The sequence below is a fragment of the Nelusetta ayraudi genome, unplaced genomic scaffold, assembly GCF_046127955.1.
Source record: "Nelusetta ayraudi isolate G7.1 ecotype Tasmania unplaced genomic scaffold, CSIRO-AGI_Nayr_v1 ptg000028l, whole genome shotgun sequence".
Lineage (NCBI taxonomy): Eukaryota > Metazoa > Chordata > Actinopteri > Tetraodontiformes > Monacanthidae > Nelusetta > Nelusetta ayraudi.
In genome coordinates, this window is record NW_027466078.1 from 2,653,104 (window position 1) to 2,676,284 (window position 23,181).

Genomic DNA, 23,181 nt, shown 5'->3' on the forward strand with positions numbered 1-23,181 from the left:
ATGGAGTTTTATTTTGACCTTTAAAATCTGTGCTTATCACATGTGGGAGGAGCAAAGTGTGGTTCACCAAAGGTCATGGAGGTCAAATTGAAAGCAACCCTATGGACACATTCTGTTCGACAACAACGTACAAAAGCAAAAATAAAGACAAGTCGTCCTGAAAACTCAGTGGCTGAGCTGCTTCCAGTTGAGCCCCCAAGAGGATTGTGGGTAAAGTCTTAACTCTTTCAGGGTGGTTGTGTTTTTGATGGCTCCTGTCTGCTCGGCATGTTACTGCAGGGCTGAAGAGGCCTCCAGCCTCAGCTGGTGCTGGCAGCCATCAGCTGACACAGCCCACTCACTGACAGCCACACACGCAAGGAGCCGCCACTTCACAGGATGACACCAGGGTCCGGGCCGCAGTAGGCCGGGCCGGGCCGGGCCAAGCCCCTCAGTCCCCGTTGGTCTCCGCCTTCTTGGCGAGCTCAGAGGGACTTGGGGTCTTCGAGAGCCGTGGTATCTCTGCTCATGGTCGTTGGAAGAATCGTTTGCTTTTGAAATTGTTGACCACAACTCGCTGACTGACGTCCACGAAAGCTAACAACACTAACAGCAATCAAAACAGTTGGATTACCCGCGTGTCAAAATGAGCATGTCAACAATAGTTGCCACAGCATGCTGACATCTGCTTGTACAAGTTAACCTTAGCCTGAGAGATAGATAGGTAGGTAGGTAGATAGATAGGTAGATACATAGATAGATACATAGATAGATAGTTTGTTGTCCCCAAGAAAAATTCACGTCTGTCACTGTTATTACTGTTACTTCCTGTTCCTGTGCCAAAAACTAGCTCTCTTGCCACCTCTAGCTAACATTTATTTATTTTTTTCTGTTGTTATTGTAATGTTAAATGAGTTGAGTTATTCTTTGACATTAGAGTCAAACCTAATTTTAGCGACATCAAAGAAATTCTGTGGTTGATTACCGCGTTCCAGGCTTGAAGCTCCAACAAAAAAAAAGAAAAGAAAAATACGTCCTGTGACGCCACAGGCTTGTCTGTGATTGGTGGCACGATCACACACTCGCACGCGACCGGGGCGTGCGTTTGTGCGCGCGTGTGAGTCGCGTCAGTGTGTCACGGACGGAGAGCGCGCCTGCGCTTGTGCCCGTGCGTGGGCGCGCGCGCGCGCGCCGACCCGGCGGTAAGGAAGCGGGCGGGGGGTCGCGCGTGCTCGACCTTTTATGAGATGCTGCGGCGCTGTTGCGCGGTGACAGAGCAGCGTGAGGACCGTGGAAGGAGCGGCACGGACGGACGGACGGACAGGTGGGCAGCCGACCGACAGGTGGGATCATGTGGCTGCGCCGCTGACGGCAGCAGGAGCCCCAACCAACACCACCACCGCCGCCACCTCCTCTTCCCCTGCGGAGCCCCGCAGCCCCACAGCGGGAGCCCCGCACACAGTCGTGCCGACCGCCGGGGAGCCGAGCCGAGCCGAGCAGAGCCATGGGCTCCGCCTCGTCGTCCTACCGGGTCATCTACCTGGACGTGGACGGCAGGATTCAGAAGGTAGGAAAGAACCAGCACAGCAGCCTGGACTCATTAAAGCACCAGAGGGAAAGTTCTCAAGTAACTTGTTGAATAATAATAATAATAATAATAATAATAATAATAATAATAATAATAATAATAATAATAATACCAACAATAATAATAGTAATAATAATAATAATAATAATTGGTGAAATTTCTCCCAATTATTTAGGGTGAAATATCTTTTTAAGAATGTCACCAAGATGAGTTGACTTAAGCAGCTTGAGATGAAACTCAAACATGATGCAGGTTCCCAACTCTTCTCCTTCTTCTTCTTAGAACGTGCCAGACACTCACTCAGTTGTCACTTGACAATAAACGCCGCAGGGTGAGTTAGATTCACGCTAATGTTTCACTAGCGGCAAGAGTTAGTAGCCGTAGTCTGGCTCTCGCTGTCCAGGCTTGGGGTGTGTGCCGTTTGGCAGCTAAATTTGGCCTTTCCGGCTTTCCGTAGATGACTGGTTCCTCGGTTCCTCCAGAGAAGGTTCCTCTGGGGCCAGTTGAGTGAGAACAGCGTTGGGGAAACTTCAAAACACTTGGTGACAAAACAACGCAAAGGACTCGCTGACACCCTGAGAGGTCACGACCCCAGAGGACAAAACTGTTGCATCCAGTCGAGTGTTTTTGTGTGTCCTCCCTGGGCCTCTGTACCGAGCCGTGGACGGCAGCCGCTGTGACTTGAACGAGAGCCATAAAATCTCATAAAGTTGCGATAAAATTTTCACAAACGGGAACATTTTGTTAGTGACCACTGTTAGCTGTGTGTGTGCGTACGTGCGCGTGCGTGCGTGCGTGTGTGTGTGTGTGTGCGTGCACGCGCAGGTCTGTTTTCCGCTCGGCTGATTCTCTTCCGAACACGGTGAGGTTGAAGAGTAACCCAGGCTCTGACCGACACACAAACACACACACACAGTACAGTGGATGACTGTTTGTAGGTCACAGAAACAGAAAGTTGTGGGTCAGGCCGACCCACCCCCCAGCTGGTTCGAGCCTGCAGGAGGAGGACGAAGGTCTGGATGTTCCACCAGTTTGGTTGTTTCGTGGTTGAGCGAAAATAATGTAACGTCGGCGGGTGGGGGGGGGGGGTCAGTCGGCTCCAAGTGTTTGCCTGACCTTTGACCCTTGCGGCCAAGGACCCTGGAGCTGCTGGAGCTGCGGCTCCGTTTTTCCCCCCGTAAAAACGGCCCTGTTAACGAGCTCCCCTCCTTTATTGGCTCATTCACACCAAAGCCCCGCCCCCTCCCGTTAGCGCTCCCCTCGAGAGTCACACGGCTGCCCCCCCCCCCGACACCTCCCCAGACTGATTGCGAAGCTCCTCGGCTCCTCCTGTTTTGCATGACAACGCCGGCCGTGGCGCCCGCTGAGGCATCGGCAGGGGGAGTCGCTGCGGCGGAGTGCCAGTCGAGCCTTTGTTATGGAGATTCAAAGCTCTCCAGACCGCAGTGCAACCCTGACGGCTGACGAGGATCGCGCTCGTTTGTTCATGCTGTTTATTCACCTCATTGCACTCCACGGTGCCCCCTTCCTGGGCCAGAAACACGCACCGCCGCCGCCGCCTCCTTACGAGTTCTGTGACGAGCTCGTGAAAAAAAAAGGTAAATAAAGGCGAAATTGATGGAGGCTGTCAGCCTGAACTCTGACCTTTGACCCCTGGCCCCGGCTTCTTGTTGATCATCGATGTGACCGTCGTTATCAAAGTGGGTCATCTGCTCTCTCTCTCTCTCTCTCTCTCTCTGCTCCTCCTCGTCTGTGGATCAGAAAGGGCAGAGCCAGGATAAAGAAAAACTCCAAACATTCCCTGGTGGCTCCGCCCTCTCGACACCCCCCCCCCCACTCCCACCCCGAGCCCCTCACCACCACGTCCCCTCAGACGTGTCGGTTCCCCCCCGTGTTAAATCTCAAGTTAAAATACTGGAATTTGTTTGTGGAATTACCTGAGGATTGTCTGTGACGGTTCTCAGTCATCCGGGTCAGGACGGACAACTCCTGGTGGTGAAATTCCCGGGACTCTCCAACCTCCTGGTTTTAGAACTGAAGAAGCCTTTTGAATGCGAGGCGAAACATCTTCAAGATACCACAAGAACAAGTCCAGTTGCCCTAACTCAACCCTTCTACCTGCAGCTGAGGATTAATTTCCTGAAATCTCCCGAAATCTCCCTCCAAACAACGGCAGCACCTGGAATGAGCTGAAAGTAACCACACTAACGCAAGCGCCAACTAGGGATGGGCGATATGGACTAAAAGTTTTATCAACGATAATTTCTGGCATTTATCGTGATAACGATAAAAGTGACGATAAAAAATATAAAAGAATTCAACTCCATGCTTTGGGATTATTTTTTGAAACCGCAGTCGAAAAAAAACAAACGCTTTTACACGAAGCCATATTTAAAAAAAAATATTTAAAAAAAAATAAAAAAATCCCTTGACTGAAAATTATGTAGTACCTATGCCCAGCCTGGTGTGGCGCCGCAAGTTTACTCCGTGAAGGTGGGAGGAGAAGAAGACGAACACCAGAAGCACGCTGTGTTTGCAGAAGCAGCAGCTAGCTAAAAACAAGCACCACAGAGAACAGAAAGAAAGATCGCTCTTGAAAAGACGGTGTGGATAAACGACAGAGTTCAACGTCTGCTTCGAGTAACTTTACAACACAAAGCCTGAAAATCTCCATGCTAACATTGACTCGGGAGTTGTGCCAGTAAAAGTTGGCTAACATATTTGCGTTTCCTGCCTCAACATCCCGGTGCGCCGACCCAAAAGAAAATCAATAAAAAGTAAAACAGGATGTTTGCAAATCGTTTCCGCGGTGTTTATTTTCACTTTGCACACAATGCACGATGGATTCTCGAGCACAGTGGCTGTGTTATCAGCCCCGTGCTTGTTATTGAGCTGCCGGCTACCAGCAGCAAGTGCGTTGGGCACGTAATTACGTCATCAACAAAAGTTTATCGTAGTGCCAACCCAATCAAGAGTTCGCCATCACAGGTGTGAAGGCCATCTTTCAGTTAGACTAAAAGTTATTCAAAATGATTCAGCGCAAACAGCACAATATGCCAACATCTTTTTAATTTCATAATTCCATCCTTAATAATTCTACTAAAATTGTATAATTGCAAAAAATAAATAATTCAAGGAATTTTCTGGGTTCATTGGTCAGCTTCTGTTGATATTGCCACCTTTTTTTTTTTTTTTAGTTTGGCAGCAGCAGCAGCAGCAGCGACTGGTTTAGCGACTGGACTGGGCTGGCTAGGCTGTGGAGGCAGAGTCGTAGTTCGTTGTTCTTTCAGGAAGTGTGCGGGGGTCCTAAGTCCTCTTAAGGCAGCGGTGGGCAATTTTTTTATGCTCTGTTGGTACAGTGGCTCGTCAAACATGGCAGGATTTTCATTGAAGGGTATTATCATTACTTTATTGGTTTGTTGTTGTCATTTTATTTTCAAATGTATTATTAGCCCATGGAAAAGCCTGTTGAAAAAAACTGGATTTTTAATGACGTTATATTTATTTTAAAGAGTTTTTCAAATTTGAGTTTGACACCCCTGTCTTAAAGCCTCTGAAGTTGTAGCAACCTAGCGACGGCTATCTTAGCATTTCCCGCAGAGAGGAGAAACTTTCCACTCCCCCTTAATCCCAGGTGAACTGCTAGCTGATCCTAGCTAGCGATGCCAACTGATGCTACCCGATGCTAGCTGGCAATCTTTGTGCTGCAGTTTCACCGGTGTTGTGATTAGTAACTTAAGGTGTTGCACTCTTTAAAACGAAGAAATCACAAACTATTGTTATATGTATTGTTGTTGTTGTTGTTGTCGTTGCTGTTGTTGTGCAGGTGGTGTTCAGTCGGTTCTGCAGCCCATGTGACATCAAGGACCTCTTCTGCACGGCGCTCGGCGCCCCGCGGTATGTTCACACACCACGACCAGTGTTGTTTCAGAGGTCACGTGACTCCCTCCGGCGGCCCCTGGCTTTATTGTTATGATGCTATATAATCCATAATGAAACAGTGTCCCGTCCTGTCCTTTTTTATGAGTGGGAAGTTCAGTTGTGTGTGTGTGTGTGTGTGTGTGTGTGTGTGTGTGTGTGTGTGTGTAAACAGCAGCAGGAGGTGAGAACAGGTTTCTCCCTACATGTGTAAGATCCGTCCTGCCTGTTGCCGTTAGCATTGTTAGCATCGTTAGCATCATTGGCGGGTTTTTTTTGTTGTTGTTTTTTTTTCCCAGTTGTGAAGGTGGGTTTGTTTTGGTGCTGCAGGAACACCAACCTGTCCCTGCTGGACTCGAGCGGAGCCATGGTGTCCATCGACCCTACTATGCCCCACAACACTGAGAGGTAACCCGACAACTTCCTCCACCCCGTGCCCCCCCCCTCTCCCTCCCAACCCCACCAACTGCCCTCCACTTCCTGTTGGCTGGGGTTTTAATCCAGACAGAGAATAATAGAATCATCAGGACGGCTCTCGACCAATCAGACGGCTAGAACGACGTATGGAACAGGAAGTGAGGAAGTGTCACATACAGATATTAGTTGTACATAAGACGACAATTATTAACCCGCAATTAGTGCGTGTGTGTCAGATTTGAGATTCTTAAAAAAGTTCTTCTCGGCTGGTCGTATCTGAGCTGCGGTCAAAGGTCAAGGCTGCTCAGAAATTGATTAAGGGGAACAAAGCGCTAATAAAGACATAAATAGAAGATACGTGGCGTCAATAAAGGCTCTGAAGGATCTGATCCTGCTGCGGCACCGGCGGTGTCCACCGCGTTTAAAGACGCATTCGGCTATTTTTATAGCAAAGAATGTCCCGGCAGGTGTGTTTGATCTGCTGGCAGAGTCCAAGTTTTCATCACAACCCTGAGATAAATAATGTCCAGTAGGAACACACACACACACACACACACACATTGAGTTTGAGCATTTCTGCTAGCTGCTTCCATAGCCTTACCTAGCATTAAAGCAGAGGCTAAGGCTGTGCAAACAGCGAGCTACTGTAGCTGTGCACAGCCTTAACCTTTGTTTTAATGCTAAGCTAATAGAGAGTGGAGTCTGTCTGAAGACTTGACCCTGTGACAGGAAGTGCGGCCGTTAAAAACAACAGACACACACACACGCACACACACACACACAGATGCCCGCTGACTTAGCATCGCGGTGTGGGCACCTCCTCTGATCTCCAAACTAACCTGTGTGTTTTTTGTGTTCGAGGTCACCGTACAGAGTGGTGCCGATGACAGGAGGACAGCTGGCCGGTGAGCGACGACAAAACACCTACACACACACGCACACACCTACACACACACACACACACACACACACACACACACACACACACACACACACACACACGTACACCCACTGTCCCTCGTGGTTGCTGTAGCGACCGATTACTAGCGATGTGCTAGTATCTAGACCAGGGTTGTCCAGACTCTTCACTACGGGGGCCAGAACAGATGGACGGACCGCAGAGCTCACGTTCATTGACTGGGGGGAGGGGCTATCGCGCTACGCTAACGTGCCGGCAAAGTGTCGGAGGGAGTGGGGCAGTGCTTGTTGGGGGGGGTGCTCCCCCGGCATTACTTCGTTGACTGGGGGCACGCTATCGCGCTACGCTATCGTGCTACGCTAACGTGTCGTCGATTTTTCCGTTGTTTTGTCGGTTTTGTGACTTGCTTCACGTGGGCCGGACTGAGACGTGAAGCAGGCCGGATGTGGCCCGCGGGCCGTACTTTCCCCACGTCTGGTCTAGACGGCAGCCGAGCGAAGTCTGCTGCAAAGCTTGGCCAGCAGGAGGCACTGCTGCTGCAGCTGCAGTTCCCTCCTGCTAGCAGCGGTAGAAGCAGCAGCTGCTGACCAATAGGGAGGCGTCGTTCCATCAAGCTTCCACCAGATCAGACGCCGGCGTGGATGTGATGAAATCTCCCTTTGTCGTGCACACACACACGCACGCACACACACACACACACACACACACACACACACACACACCTGGTAAACCGCTGTGAAAGCTGCCGTTTCTTACTGAATCTTAACGAGTCTTAACGAGCGGCGTGAAGGCAGCAGTGGCCGCCGTTGTGGTCAGTGTCACAGCTGCTGATTGGCCGAGCTGGCAGCGAGTCGGCCAGTCAAGTCGAGGGGAATAGAACCGTGCGAGAAGGACGTTGATTGGCCTTCGGGGGGCTCCTGGCGCGGGGGTCAAGGGGTCAAGGGGTCAGGGCGGAGGTCTCGGTCCGCGGCCGACAGGCCGAGCCTCGCGCTGTGTCGTGAAGTCACTTCCTGTGCCCGGTGGCGGCGACTAAATTAGTCCACAGAGAGGAATGTGTGCCGTGACCTCCGACCCCTGCCTGGAGTGTGTGGTGCCCAGCCTTCCACCCCTCCCTCTCCCTCCCCTCCCCCTCCCCCACTTTGTTTTTTTCACACTTCCTGCTGGTTTATTGGCCGGCCAAAGCCCTGCTGAACTTTGCCCACAACACACACTCAGCCGGCGGCCAATCAGAGCGCTCGGCCGGCTTCCCTGTTGTGAGGAGAAGCCGCTCGACGCTGGGAGACATCAGTGTCTCCCTCACCGTTGGCCGTCGCTCGCCCATCTGCTGCTGCCGATGCACCCAGTTCTCTGGTTGGCTTACAGAGCCTTTGTGTGTCTTCATGTATGTATGTATCTGTATGTGTGCGTGTGTGCGTGCGTGCGTGCGTGCGTGTGTGTGAGAAAGAGGAATGTGTAGCACTTAAAACGCTTTTGTATCCTAATGAAGCCTGCAGTTGTTTACCACAGTGTATGTGTGTGTGTGTGTGTGTGTATATGTGTGTGTGTGTGTGTGTGTGTGTGTGTGTGTGTGTGTGTGTGTGTGTGTGTGTGCGCGCACTGTGATCTCTCCACAGATAAAGAGGAACTCTTTCAGAATGTACTGACGCAGGTCGCAGAGCAGTTTTCAAGGTAAGCAGCTCGGCTGTTGTGTTCGTGTGTGTGTGTGTGTGTGTGTGTGTGTGTGTGTGTGTGTGTGTGTGTGTGTGTGTGTGTGTGTGTGTGCGGTAAAGTGGGTGACTTCACACACACACTAAAGAGTCCAAAGGCGACAACACCTGGCGACACACTTTAAGCGCTGGCGATTGTGTAATCGGCTGATTGTGCGACAACGCAAATTTGACGGGCAGCGACAGGGGCTGATTGTTGTGCGTCTGTCGGTCTGTTGTGCGTCTGCTGTTGGACACCGGCCAAGTAAAGTTGCTGGCTCCCTTCGGCAACGTTGACCTCACTTCCTGTTTGCCGCCGCCGCTGCCGGTCGTCGTCGCGCGAGGAGGCGGGTTGTCCGTTAGCTGCTAGCCTGTCGCCTTCCACAGCAGCCATTCACGGTCCACCGCCGCTGACACAGCGCCCCCTGCTGTCACTGCAGGACTCCACTTGTTGGGCCTGTGTATGATCACACAGGAGAGTTGTGTCGTGTGAATGGACGGCACTTGTGTAGTGCTTTTTCAGCACCTTCACGCTTTGCATTGGCCTCTCATGCACCCGTTCACACACATTCATACACCACTGGGTGGCGCTGCCATGCAAGGCGCTGCCTCGCCCCATGCGGAGCAATGTAGGGTTCAGTGTCTTTGCCGAAGGACACTTCAGGATGTGGGCAATTTGGAGCGGGGATTTGAACCGCCAACCCTTCCATCATCAACCAACTCTGTTGTGTCGTGTAGTGTTGTGTAATGTTGCGTAGTGTAGTGTAGTGTTTCGTAGTGTGGTCTTGTGTACTGTAGTGTGTTGTAGTGTCGTGCTGTGTAATGTTGCACAGTGTAGTGTATTGTAGTGTGTAAACTTGTGTAATGTAATGTAGTGTAGTGTAATGTAGTGTAGTGTAGTGCAATGTAGTTTAATGTAGTGCAGTGTAGTGCAATGCAGTGTTATGTGGTGCAGTGCAGTGCAGTTCAGTGCAGTTTAGTGTAGTGTAGTGTAGTGTAGTGCAGTGCAGTGTAATGCAGTGTAGTGCAGTGCAATGTAGTGTAATGTAGGGTAGTGCAGTGAAGTGTAATGCAGTGTAGTGCAGTGTAGTGTAGTGCAATGCAGTGTGGTGTAATGTAGTGTTATGTAGTGTAGTGTAGTGCAGTACATCTTTGTGCAGTGTAGTGTAGTGCAGTGCAGTACAGTGCAGTGCAGTGCAGTTTAGTGTAGTTTAGTGGTATGTAGTGTAGTGATGTATAGTGTAGTGCAGTGTAGTGTAATGTAATGTAGTGCAGTGTAGTGTAGTGTAGTGTAGTCTTGTGTTGTTGCAGTGTAGTCTTGTGTTGTTGTAGTATTTTGTTGTGTTGTTGTCTTGCAGACCTCCACGTCAGACACACATCAGACCGCTAGACGTGTTGACAACACAGTTGTGTAACTGCCGCCACTGCTGTCACTGCAGCTGGGCTCACAGTGCTCACCAAACCCTCTTCTCTCTCTCTGTCTCCGTCACCACAGGGCGTTCAAGATCAACGAGCTGAAGGCCGAGGTCACCAACCGCCTCGCCATGCTGGAGAAGAGGGTGGAGCGTAAGTCAACCCCCCGGCCCAGCTGCCCCTTGATTGGCTCACTTGACATTTATTCATGTGACTAGAACCACTGTGCCCCCCCCGCCCCCCCCTCTCCATTCCATACTGACGGGAACTCCAACTCGTCGTCGCAACGTTGTGTGTTGTCGTCACGAGCTAATGTTACGAGCTAATGTCACAAGCCAGTGCGGCTAGCAGCAATGCTAACAGAAAAAGGGAACTTCTGCAGCGCCCCCTGCTGCTTTCTGCATGTCCTCCGGAGGCTCCAGTAATGGCTGCTGCTGCTGCTGCTGCTGCTGCTGCTGCTGCTGCTGCTGCTGCTGCTGCGGCTCTCTGGCGCCCCCCGGTGGTGCGGGGCACTTCTGACTTTCGACTCGTGCTCCATCTTCGGTCACTCTTTGATCTGCAGGCGTGGTTAGATGAGGCCACTCCCTCTCCCCCCGCCCCCGGCCGAGGTCATTGCCCCCTCCCCTGGCCCGCCCCCCTCTTCCATGTGTCTGGAACCGTTATCTTTCCGGGAACTCGCCGTCTCAAGCTGCTGCTGATAAACGGCGGCAGTAAAAGCTCTCAGCTGACGGACGTATTGTCACGATTATCTTATTATCATGATTATTATTATTGATATAACGAGCGGTCCGTGTTGGAGCATCGTGACCGGCGGGAACATTTAATCTGCTGTGACTGAGTAGGCAGGGGGGGAAGCCTCTCTGATTGGTTGAGGTTGTCAGGTGACTTTAGCTGACAGTGAAGAAGAAGAGGAAGACGAAGAAGAAGATCCAACTGTCCAGATGATCGACCCCCTTTTCTCTTAGCCTTTTATAGCTAGCCGGGCTAGTGCGCTAACATGGACAGCTGGGGGCGTGGCCTCATGCCTTTTTTTTTTTTTTTTTTTTTTTTTAATAAATCCCACCTCCTGCTGCCGACACTAAGCCGCTGAGCCAATGCAAAAGTTTTGTGCAGAACGCGAGGAAGCCTGCGAAGAGCGAGCGAGTGAGCGGGGGAGCGAGGAGCTGCCGGGGATCTTCAGCTCTGACGCACCGCCGCTGCCTGGATACCTGGTTGCTGCGGCAACGGCGTGGCGCCCACACAGACCCTCATCGGCGCCAGTCGCCATGGTCACCTGTTCCAGTGGGCGCCGCTGTGTGTGTGTGTGTGTGTGTCTGGGTGTTGGAGGACAGCGCGGGGAGGGAAAGGGGGCGGGGGGCGGCGGGGGGGTACAGCGACCTTCCCTCCCTGACAGTCCGACGTCGGCAGCAAAACTCCAGGATGTCACTGTGGCTGAAGGACCTTCAGCACCTCAAAGCTTCTGCCTCAGCCTCGGACTGTGTGCAATGTTAGTGTTGCACAAAGTTCCAGGGCTCCACCTAGCTAGCTAGCTAGCCAGTGCCTCTAAATGCGATCGCGTTAGCTTTTTTTTCTTTTTGCCGTCGCTGCGTTAGCCTCAGCTTGGTTTCGTGTTTCCTGCAGTGGAGGGGATGAAGGTGGTGGAGATCGAGAAATGTCGCAACGACATCAAGAAGCTGCGCGAGGAGATGGTGTCCCGGAACAACAGGTGCGCGCGCAGCGACAACACCGAAACCCGCCACGAGCTAGCGTGCGTTAGCCCGGCGCTAAGCGTGCTATCAGAGCTTAAGTGCTGTTGTTTCTTTTTTCTTTTTTTTCCCACTTTCAGCAACTTCCTGGAGGACAACAAGAAATTGACGCCGCGCAGAGACGTCCCCTCCTACCCTAAGGTAAGCCCCACCCCCTCCTTCGCTGCTCCAGGCCATGCCTCCTGGTCATGTGACAGCGAGCTCTGCTTTCAGGCCATCGCTGGTAAAGCATTGATCATAAAAAAAAAATGTATTGTCCAAAAATGTCTTCTAAGTGTTTATCCACTTAGCGTTAGCATTCATTAGCCTAGCATTGATGGGTCTCACTAGCGGCAAGATTCAGGGCATTTGAAACACTTTCAGGACACTTTTGTTTTTGTTTTTTGTTAAAAAAAAACAAAAAAACAACAACAACAACAACAAAAAAAAAAAGTGTCGAATAACATTCACCTACACAGAAGCACATGTGGTGAGTCGGACAGGTGAGTTGAACTGTGGTGTAGGTGCAGTCAGGAACAGGTGGCGCCCCCCTCAGCGTGGAAGGACAAACTGCTCAAGTCAGCAACAAGAGTGCAGTGCTGCTGTGTGTGTGTGTGTGTGTGTGTGTGTGTGTGTGTGTGTGTGTGTGTGTTAACTGCCAGCTCCTCCCTGCAGTACATGCTGTCACAACAGACCATAGACGCCCTGAAAAAGCCCTCCTTCGACGTGTGGCTGTGGGAGGCTAACGAGGTGAGACCATGACGCCTCCCGCTGACCCATCTCACCCGCACCCCTCTCCCCCTCTCTGTCACCCCCCCCCCCTACCCTCTCTCCCCCCCCCCCCTCCCTCCCTCCCTCCCTGTGTGTGTGTGTGTGTGTGTGTAGTACCATTTGTCTCAGGAGACAGTAGAAGCTCTTAGGTTGCCCACATTCGATGCTTGGCAGTGGGAGCCCAACGAGGTGAGACTCGCGTCCTGATTGGTCCTCTTCCCTCAGATCAGTGTCACACGGTAACCTTCACCACCAGCAGGAGCAGCCGCTCCCGTGATCCCCCGAGGACGCGCTGAGTGTCGCGCGATTAAAAAAAAGTACCGTCTCCTGGTTTCAAACGATTTCGAGCTCAGTGATTGGCTGCGGCCAATCGCGGCGCGACGTCGGCGCGGCTCGGAAACACCGCGCTGCGCTTCCCTTTGTGCACCTGTTGGTGTGGACGGTCAGTCCACCAGGCAGCGCTGCTCTCACTCACACTGCCCACCTGACAGTTTCTGGCTCGGACGTTTGAAAAATGCGCTACGCACACAAAGTATGTGGCCCGCTGCGTGTCTGAGTCCGGCCCGCGTGAAGCCAGTCATAAATCAACAAAACAACGGACGAATCAATGATACTTTGCCGGCGCGTAACTTCGATGACACGTTAGCGTAGCGTGATAGCGTGCTCTCTAGTGTTGCCACCTGTCCTGTTTTTCCCAGAATTGTTCTCTTTTTTCACCACCTGTCCCGGGAAGAATAAAATCTCTCCCGGGACACAATTTGTCCCGTTTTTTTTAGGGAAAATGGCAAAACCTCATTTGATTTCCCTCTGTGGTCTACTCCCGTAAAATACGCGATTGTCTCATATTTGGCAACTAAAAAACCTGTCCCGTGATGAACTGATAGGGGACGCACTTCCCTTTGTCCCGTACATTTCGGGGACGCCTCTCTTCAACAGAAGAAAAGTGTTTTTTGGGTGTACCTACTCTTGAAAGTAGCAGTTTCTTCTTCTCCTTCTTCTTCTTCTCCTTCTTCTCCTTCTTCTCCTTCTTCCTCCTCTTCTTCTTCTTCTCCTTCTTCCTCCTCTTCTACTTCTTCTTCTTCTTCTTCTTCTTCCTCTTCTTCTTCCTCTTCTTCTTCTTTGCCGTTTGCCCTCCAACTTGCTCAATACTGCCCCTCGTGGTTCTCAGCAGTACTGCTTCCAGGCTGTGCTGTGGAAAGGCCCGGTGTGAAATCAGCTGTGAATGGGAAGCAGTCCTCTTTAGATTCTGAGCTGATTCTACTGAGTGGACTTGTTGAGGTTTGATGAACGAGGCAACAGTTGTGCTGAGTGTGCGTGTGGCCTGCTGCCTGCTGCAGATGCTGAGCTGCCTGGAGCACATGTACCACGACCTGGGCCTGGTCAAGGACTTCAACATCAACCCCATCACCCTCAAGAGGTGGCTGGTAGGTGGCGCTCTCCCACAATCCTCCCTGCATGGGGCGGGGTGGTGGTGGGGTGGGGTTGGGGGCAGGGTTGGGGGCGGGGTCGCCGACTCGGCCACATTGGCAGTCCGGTATCCAGTTTTTGTTTTGTTTTTATAATAAGACATCCAAGTGGTGAACACGGCTCCTCCTCCTCCTCCTCTTCTCTCCCCCTCCCCCCCTGCAGTTGTGTATCCATGACAACTACAAGAACAACCCCTTCCATAACTTTCGCCACTGCTTCTGCGTCACCCAGATGATGTACAGCATGATCTGCCTGTGCAGCCTGCAGGTAACGGGGTGTGTGTGTGTGTGTGTGTGTGTGTGTGTGTGTGTGTGTGTGTGTGTGTGTGTGTGTGTGTGTGTGTGTGTGTGTGTGTGTGTGTGTGTTTTGTTTCTTTTGTCGCCCTGTAAAGGTCACGCGTGTTTGACACGCTCAAATGTCACGGCGTCGATGTTCAGCGTCGCAACGCGCCAGCGCCTCCGGACCCACAGCCTCAAAGAGTGGCAGAGCCTCATGAGAGCCCTTTCCTTTCCCGCTAACGGCCTCAGGTGCTAGCCGTTAGCACCTGAGAGTGCCGTGCTAGCGCACATTGCACATGAACCCTCCTCCTCCTCCTGCTCCTCGTCCTCCTCCTCCTCCTTGTCCTCATTCTCCTCCCCCGCCCCCATCCGCCACCTCCTCACCCTCCCCATCCCCCTCCTTCTCCCCCCTCCTCATCGCCCCCCCACCCTCTCATCCTCGCCATCCCCCTCCTCACCCTCACCATCTCCCACCTTCTCTCCCTCCTCATGTCATGTCCAGAGGTGGGCAGTTGGGAAGGGGCAGCGTGCTGCAAGCAGAAGACTTGCACACTTTATAATGAAGCCTCTCAATCTCAATGATGTTGTTGTTGTTGTGTGTCAGGAGAAGTTCACTCAAGTTGACGTCCTGATCCTCATGACAGCCGCTGTGTGTCACGACCTCGACCACCCCGGCTTCAACAACACGTAGGAGCGCGCACACACACACACGCACACACACACACACACGCACACACACACACACACACGCACACACGCACACACGCACACGCACACGCACACACGCACACACACGCACACACGCACACACGTACATACACACGTGCTCTCACATTCTAAATGTTGTGTCTGGAAGCCGATTGGACGAAGCCCTACGCTTGTCACATTCAAACCTTGGCCAATCAGATTCCTCCTATGCTGTGTATTGCTGGGCTGGTGACTATCAGTTGTGCACTACTTACAGCAATGCATTGTGGGATACATTAAGTAGACTGCATAGTGAACGCCATCGTTCACAGCAGCAGCTGCAGCTGTGTTGGTGATGTCTTACCTCCTCCTCCCTCTCCTCCTTCCCCTCCTCCACTTCCTTGCACCCCCCTCGCCCCCCCACCCCCACCCCTGCAGCTATCAGGTCAATGCTCGCACCGAGCTAGCGGTGCGCTACAATGACATCTCTCCCCTGGAGAACCACCACTGTGCCGTGGCCTTCCAGATCTTCTCGCAGCCAGACTGCAACATCTTCTCCAACTTTGACCAGGAGGCCTTCAAGCAGATCAGACAGGTGCACCTCCCTCTCCTCCTGCTCCTCCTCCTTCTCTCCTTCCTCCTCCCTTTCCTTCTCCTCCTCCCCCTCCTCCTTCTCCACCTCCTTTTTCTCTTGCTCGCCCTCATCCTCCTCGTCCTTCTCCTCTGTCTCCCTGTCCTCCTCCATCTCTTCCGCCTCCTCCTCCTTCTCCACCACCTCCACCTCCTATTTTCCTCCTTCATCCTCCTCCTCCTCCTCTGTCTCACCGTCCGCTTCTGTCACCTTCTCCTTCTGCACCTCCACCTCCTATTTTCCCCCTTCATCCTCCTCCTCCTCCTCTGTCTCCCCGTCCTCCTCCATCTCTTCCGCCTCCTCCTCCTTCTCCTCCTCCACCTCCTATTTTTCCCCTTCACCCTCCTCCTCCTCTGTCTCCCCGTCCTCCTCCATCTCTTCAGCCTCCTCCTTCTCTTCCTCCTCATCCTTCTCCTCCTCTGTCTCCCCGTCCTCCTCCATCTCTTCCTCCTCCTCCTCCTTCTCCACCTCCACCTCCTATTTTTCCCCTTCATTCTCCTCCTCCTCCTCCTCTGTCTCCCCGTCCTCTTCCGCCTCCTCCTTCTCCACCTCCACCTCCTATTTTTCCCCTTCACCCTCCTCCTCCTCCTCTGTCTCCCCGTCCTCCTCCACTCTCCCCCCCTGCTCCTCCTCCTCCTCCTCCGTCTCCCCGTCCTCCTCCACTCTCCCCCCCTGCTCCTCCTCCTCCTCCTCCACTCTCCCCCCCTGCTCCTCCTCCTCCCACCGCAGTGACCCTGTTCCGTCCACTCTCCTCCAGGGAACCATCACTTTGATCTTGGCCACTGACATGGCGCGACACGGCGAGATCCTCGACTCTTTCAAGCAGAAGGTCGACAACTTTGACTACACGGACGAGGAGCACGTCACCTGTGTGAGTGGCGGCGGCAGCGGAGAGCACAGCTAGCAGCTTGACGCTAACATGCTAACTCAGATGTCCCCCCCCCCCCCGCAGCTGAAGATGGTCCTCATCAAGTGCTGCGACATCTCCAACGAGGTGCGGCCGATGGAGGTGGCTGAGCCCTGGGTGGACTGTCTGCTGGAGGAGTACTTCATGCAGGTGGTCCCCCCCCCCTCCCACACACACACACACACTTCCTCTTCCTCTTCCTCTCCCTCCTCTACTTCTTCTTACTAAACAGTCGTGCTGTCACCATACTGGATTTCAGACTTCAATATGATTTTGGGAAGGTATTGATTTTCCATACGATTTTCAATACTAGCAATCGCGGAAGTGTGTGTGTGTGTGTGTGTGTGTGTGTGTGTGTGTGTGTGTGTGTGTGTGTTGGCGGCGCCGCACGTTGCCTCGGTGTGGTACCGATATATATCGATACTACGGAGAAGTCACAGTTTATCGTTTTTAATTTTTAGTATTGAAAAATATCAATACATCGATATTTTTCACAACACTACTAAACAGTATAATACGATTAATCCAACTGCTGTGGCGACCACACTTTTTACATTTTTCTGGCAAAATACACACAAGATGATAGAAGAGAAAAGAAGGCCAAAACGAAAATGAAATAAACATTGCGCTAAGCTAACATGCCGGCAAAGTTTTTTTGCGGGGAGGAGGGGGGAGAAAGAGGAGGAACGCACTATCGCTATCGCGCTACGCTAACGTCATTAGCGTCATAACAGCATTACTTCGTTGACCGGGGGAGCGTGGGGTGGTAAAAGATTAAAAGTTCATCAGTTTGCCTAGAATTTAAAAAAAAAATCCTTATTTACACTGTAAACATTTTTGACCGACTAATTGAACTATTTAAAGCTGCAAAAAAATGAAATGAAATAAAATCGATAAATAGTAATAAATCCAAATTGATCACCAACATTAACTCAGGAGCACTAAATATATAAAATGCGCAACCCATATATATAAGCCACTTCATATCTCCTGCTATATGCTGTGTGTGTGCATGCCCGGTGCATAAAAACCCAACACATGGAGCTAATAGCTGCTCCCTGTGCACACTCTGACAATAGGAGCGCCACTGCCATCTATTGTAGTGGATGTCCAATTACGCTTTATTGTCGTATGGCAAAAAAGAAGAAAAAGAAGAAGAAGCATGTTCCCGGGGACACACGCGCCGCCCAGGCCACGCCCTCACCACCACCACCACTATTTGAGAAGGACTGAATGAACCTATCATCTCCTGTGATGGCTGCCAGCGGGCAGCTTAATGCTTTTCTTCCTCCTCCACCTTCCTCCTTCTCATCTTCCTTGTCCTCATACTCTTCCTCCTCCATCCAGCAGGTGGCAGCAGCGGCGGTGTTGTTTCTCTCTCTTAACTCCCCCTTCCTTCCATCCCTCCCTCCCCCGTCCTCAGAGCGACCGTGAGAAGGCTGAGGGACTTCCTGTGGCGCCATTCATGGACCGGGAGAAGGTCACCAAGCCCACCGCCCAGATCGGCTTCATCAAGTTCGTCCTCATCCCCATGTTTGAGACGGTGATGAAGGTCAGTCCCACCCAGAAAAAGTCAACTTCCTGTCCCACCTCCACCAGAGGCTGCTGAAGTATTTACAGTTTTCTGTAAATACTGTAAAAGTAAAAGTACAAAGTACAAGTTCAGGTTCTGAAATGCACCGAAATGTGAAAAGTTTAGGCTTTTTTCTTTTTTTTTTGCGAATGTTATTTGATCATTTTTCAAAAAGTCAAAAGTTGTGACAGAATAATCTGAACTGAACTGGCCAGAGAGGTCAGAGGTCTTGATGAGCATCTGGGTCGTTTTGAACAGCTTTGCTACTCTCAAATATCATAGTTGTTTTTTTTTCTGCAGTCCAACCAAACTGTAAACAGTAATAGTTCTGACCAGTGAGACATCATGGGGTGTTGATACTGTTAATAACAATAGCCAATGTTATTTTCGTCATGTTTATTTTCCTCTGGACTGAAAACCTACTGAACACTGACCCCAAAGCCGAGGTACTCTAAAATAATAGAACAGAATAGGATGGAATAGAATAGAATTCAACTTTATTGTCACAAATAAAGAGCAACAAAAATGCAGTTTGCATCCATCCAGAAGTGCTTAGCAAGTTTAAATATTTTTACAAATGTACACGGTATGAAGGAAATATATACATTGGTATATCACGAGTATGTAACATTGTTATGAATATGCTATCACTTTAATTATGTACAGGCTATGAACAGATTAAACATATGGTTATAAATATGAAGGCTATAAACAGACTATAAATATAAGTATATGACAGATAAATATAATATGTTATAAATATAAGTATATGATAGGTAAGGATGATGGATGTATTTACACTAGTGCAGTGGGTTTTAAGTTGGCTATACAGATGTCAGATGTCAGGAGGCAGAGTTCAGGAATGTGACAGCCGTGGGGAAGAAGCTGTTCCGGTACCTGCTGGTCTTAGTCCGGAGGCTCCTGTAGCGCCTCCCAGAGGGCAGGAGGGTGAAGAGTCCGTGTGCTGGGTGACGGAAGTCTTCTCAGCCCTTTTCAGACACTGCTTCCTGTAGATGTCCTCTATGGCAGGAAGTGGTGCTCTGGCGATGCGCTGGGCGGCCTTCACCACCCTCTGCAACGCCTTCAGGTTCAAGGCAGAGCAGTTTCCATACCAGACTGTGATGCAGTTGGTCAGGATGGTCTCGATTGTGCAGCGGTAGAAGTTCACCAGAATGTCTGAGGACAGGTGGTTCTTCCTCAGAGTCCTCAGGAAGAAGAGGCGCTGGTGAGCCTTCTTGACCAGCTTGGAGCAGCAGGTCGTCCAGGTGAGATCCTCGGAGATGTGGACTCCCAGGAACCTGAGGCTGTTCACACGTTCCACCGACGTCCCCTTGATGTAGATGGGTGGAGGTGGGTCAGCGTTCCTCCTGAAGTCCACGATGAGCTCCTTGGTCTTCTTGGTGTTGAGCAGCAGGTTGTTGGTGTCGCACCACTCAGCGAAACCGTCTACCTCCTCCCTGTAGGCGGCCTCGTCGCTGTCTTTGATGAGGCCTATCAACGTGGTGTCATCTGCAAACTTAATGATGGTGTCGGAACCATCGACAGGTCTGCAGTCATGGGTGAGGAGGGAGTAGAGGGAAGGACTCATCACACAGCCTTGTGGTACACCGGTGTTTATGGTGATGGTAGACGAACAGTGGTTGTCCAGCCGGACATGTTGGGACCGGCTGGTCAGGAAGTCCAGTAACCAGTTGCACATGAGGGAACTGATGCCAAGGTCTGTGAGTTTTGTGATGAGTTTTATGGGGGTGATATTGAATGCTGAACTGAAGTCTATGAACAGCATTCTGGCGTAGGTGTTCTTGTTGTCCAGTTGTGAGAGGACAGTGTGCTCCTGTGCTCCTGTTCTGACGATATGCAAATTGATGGGGATCCAGGGTGGGGGGCAGGATTTGAGGTGTGCTAGGACCAGTCGCTTGAAGCACTTTGTGATGATGGGGGTGAGGGTTACTGGGTGGCAGTCATTGAGGCGTGATGAATTTGAGTCTTTGGGTATCGGGACGATGGAGGTGGACTTGAAGCAGGTCGGTACCACAGTGCGGGCTAAGGACAGGTTGAATATGCCCATCAGCACTCCTGCCAGCTCCCCAGAACACGCTCTGAGAACACGTCCAGGGATACCATCAGGACCCGCGGCCTTGTGTACTTTAATGCTGTTCAGCACCGCTCCTACATCGGTGGGGGAGAGAGTCAGCGGTTGGAGGTCTGGAGTCCCATCTGCCTTGGTTGCAGTTGTTAAGTTCCCCCTCTCAAAACGAGCATAAAAGTTGTTAAGCTTGTTTTGGAAGGAGACATCAGAGGAGGCGGGGGAGGGGTTGGTGGTCCTGTAGTCTGTGATGATCTGGAGTCCTTGCCACATACGTCGGGGGTTGGAGTTGGAGAAGTGTACTTCTACCTTCCCTTTGTAGCGGTGTTTGGCCTTTTTGATGCCCCTCTTCAGCTCAGCCCTGGCTGTACTGTAGGTCTGTGCATCCCCTGACCTGAAGGCGGTGTTGCGGGTCCTCAGTAGGAGACGGACATCCCGGTTCATCCAAGGCTTCTGGTTGGGGTACAGAGTGACCCGTTTCTGGGTGGTGACGCTGTTTATAGTGGTGGAGATGCGGTCCAGTACAGATGAGGCGTACTGGTTCAAGTCTGTGTGGGTGAACATATTCCAGTCTGTGTTTCTGAACCGGTCCTGGAGTACAGCGTCTGTTCCCTCTGGCCATACTTTTAGTGTCCTCACAGTGGGTTTCACGCTGTCTCCTGTCTCAAAAATGTTATTCACTTTTATATTCAACTACGCAACAGCAGAGTTCAAATAGCTCTACTTCAAGCAACAACAACTAGAATCAATAATAACTGAATGACTTTGAACAAAAGTTGTATCCTTTAAAGACTTTCAAGCACTAAATCAACAGCAAGCATGTTTTTCCAATGTAGAAAGTACAAATATTTGTGTAAAAAAAAAGGAAATACTTGAGTAAAGTACAAATATTTGAAAAATTGACTTCAATACAAAGTATTTCTACTTTGTTACTTTGTTACTTCCCACCTCTAATCCTCCCTCGGCATTGTGAGCTGCAGCTGGGTGTTGAAACCAGACTGATGGTGTTGTTTGTATGTGTGTGTGTTTGTGCGCGCGTGCGTCCCCAGCTGTTCCCTCAGATCGAGGAGGCCATGGTCCAGCCGCTCAGGGATTCTCGGGATCGCTACGAGGAGCTCAAGCAGATCGACGACGCCATGAACGAGGTAGGGGGCAATTTGTTTTTTTTTGTGCCACCGTCTTCATTCCAGCATTTTGTGACGACCAGCTGTGATCCTTTCCAATCCGTCTGCCCAGGTGCAGAAGAACAAGAACGAGAACCTGACGATGGGCGGGAAAAAGAAGTAGAGCTGCAGCAGCAGCAGCAGCAGCAGCAGCAGGTGCTGAGTGTGTAGAGCAGCGCAGTGACGTCACAGGTTGTCCAATCGGTCGGCGGGCCGAGTGGGTGGCGCCCTCGGCCGCTCCGAGGAGGCGGGGCCAACCGGGTCCCACCAGGTTCCACCGGGTCCCGGCCGGCGGGATCCTGGGGGTCCGCAAGCTGGACGGACTCGGAGACAAAGCTACGACTCGATGTTTGTACAGCACAGACAGTGAACAATGACTAGGGAGGCTTTTTTTTATTTGGAATGTGTTGGGTTTTTTCTTTTTACAGGTTGTACAGATTTTTAGTGACTATTCATTCCTATGACATAAAAGTATTACTTTGATGACAACTTCCTGTCTGGTCTGGAGTGATTTCTCTCTTTGTCTTTTTTCAAAGCGTGTCACCATCTAGACCAGGGGTGGTCAAACTTTTCGCCCGCTGGGCCACAATGGGTTCTAAAGTGTGACAGAGGGGGCCGGAGCAGGAGCAGATGGATGGAGTGTTTTGGTGACCCACCTCATAGGAGGAAAAAAATATATCACGAGGGATATGCAGAAAACGGGTGGTTTAATGTCAATTGAAAATAAACAAAGTTACAACAAAATACACTGCCTGGCCCCCCAAAAAAAAGTTGCCTCCAAAAAAAAAGGTCACACACTCTAATATTTTGTTGGACCGCCTTGAGCTTTGATTATGTATTCGCTGTGGCATTGTTTCAATGAGCTTCTGCAATGTCACAAGATTGATTTCCATCCGGTGTTGCATTAATGTTTCACCAAGATCTTGCAATGATGATGGCAGAGTCTGACCGCTGCGCAGAGCCTTCTCTCGCACATCCCAAAGATTCTCAATGGGGTTCAGGTCTGGACTCTGCGGTGGCCGATCCATGTGTGGAAATGATGTCTCCTGCTCCCTGAACCACCACTCTTTCACAAGTTGAGCCCAATGAATCCTGGCATTGTCATCTTGGAATATGCTCGTACGATCTGGGATGAAAAAAATTCCATTGATGGAATAACCTGGTCATTCAGTATATTCAGGTAGTCAGCTGACCTCTTTGAGCACATACTGTTGCTGAACCTAGACCTGGCCAACTGCAGCAACCTCAGATCATAGCACTGCCCCCACAGGCTTGTACAGTAGGCACCAGGCATGTTGGGTGCATCACTTCACCTGCCTCTCTTCTTACCCTGATTCGCCCATCACTCTGGAACAGGGTAAATCTGGACTCATGGACTCATCAGACCACATGACCTTCTTCAGAGTCCAATCTCTATGCTCCCTAGCAAATTGAAGCCTTTTTATTTTATTCCCCCCCCCCCCCCCCACCCCCCAGATTTACCCTGTTCCACATTGATGGGCGGCAGCGCAGCAGTCAGACTCTACCATCATCAATGCAAGATCTTGGTGAAAAATTAATGCAACACTGGATGGAAATCAATCTTTTGACACTGCAGAAGCGTATCGAAACAATGCCACAGCGAAACTGTGCCACAATCAAAGCTAAAGGCGGTCCAAAGAAATATTAGAGTGTGGGTTGGCAACTTTTTTGGGGGCCAGGCAGTGTGTGTCTTTGAAGCCCCACAGTATTTACAGGTGCTGGTCATATAATTAGAATATCATGAAAAAGCTGATTTATTTCAGTAATTCCATTTAAAAAGTGAAATGTGTATATTATAGATACAATATTTCAAGTGTTTCTTTTAATTTTGATGATTATAACTGACAACTAATGAAAAACCCAAATTCACTATCTCAGAAAATTAGAATATTGTGGAAAGGTTCAATATTGAAGACCCCCTGGTGCCACACTCTAATCAGCTAATGAACTCAAA

At 50.8% G+C, this 23,181-nt stretch overlaps 1 protein-coding gene and 1 long non-coding RNA gene across 5 annotated transcripts in view; one reads left to right on the forward strand and one right to left on the reverse strand.

The window, feature by feature from the left end:
• Positions 1–23,181, reverse strand: part of LOC142891207 (uncharacterized) — a 132,376-nt gene that overhangs the window by 97,118 nt on the left and 12,077 nt on the right. The window lies entirely within an intron of this gene.
• On the forward strand, positions 1,048–21,695 carry pde9aa (phosphodiesterase 9aa). Of its 4 annotated transcripts, none has more exons than XM_076030424.1 (18): positions 1,048–1,546; positions 5,394–5,464; positions 5,816–5,893; positions 6,764–6,807; positions 8,435–8,489; positions 10,002–10,072; positions 11,540–11,624; positions 11,745–11,805; positions 12,319–12,393; positions 13,752–13,838; positions 14,044–14,148; positions 14,764–14,846; positions 15,285–15,441; positions 16,235–16,348; positions 16,430–16,534; positions 17,808–17,936; positions 21,093–21,188; positions 21,280–21,695. In XM_076030424.1, the coding sequence occupies exons 1-18, from the start codon at positions 1,484–1,486 to the stop codon at positions 21,328–21,330; spliced, it is 1,530 nt and encodes a 509-aa protein (XP_075886539.1). In that variant the 5' UTR covers positions 1,048–1,483; the 3' UTR covers positions 21,331–21,695. The 4 variants fall into 4 exon arrangements, with proteins under 4 accessions (XP_075886539.1, XP_075886540.1, XP_075886541.1 ...); XM_076030423.1 differs by lacking the exon at positions 12,319–12,393 and adding an exon at positions 12,529–12,603 and having other exon boundaries at positions 1,052–1,546; XM_076030425.1 differs by lacking the exon at positions 12,319–12,393 and having other exon boundaries at positions 1,050–1,546.

Bases quoted from the DNA above. Each gene is read 5' to 3' on its own strand.
- pde9aa (XM_076030424.1), top strand. From the start codon at position 1,484: ATGGGCTCCGCCTCGTCGTCCTACCGGGTCATCTACCTGGACGTGGAC. The intron at 14,847-15,284 runs GTAGGAGCGCGC...CCACCCCTGCAG, and splicing joins CACCCCGGCTTCAACAACAC to CTATCAGGTCAATGCTCGCA. The intron at 15,442-16,234 runs GTGCACCTCCCT...ACTCTCCTCCAG, and splicing joins CCTTCAAGCAGATCAGACAG to GGAACCATCACTTTGATCTT.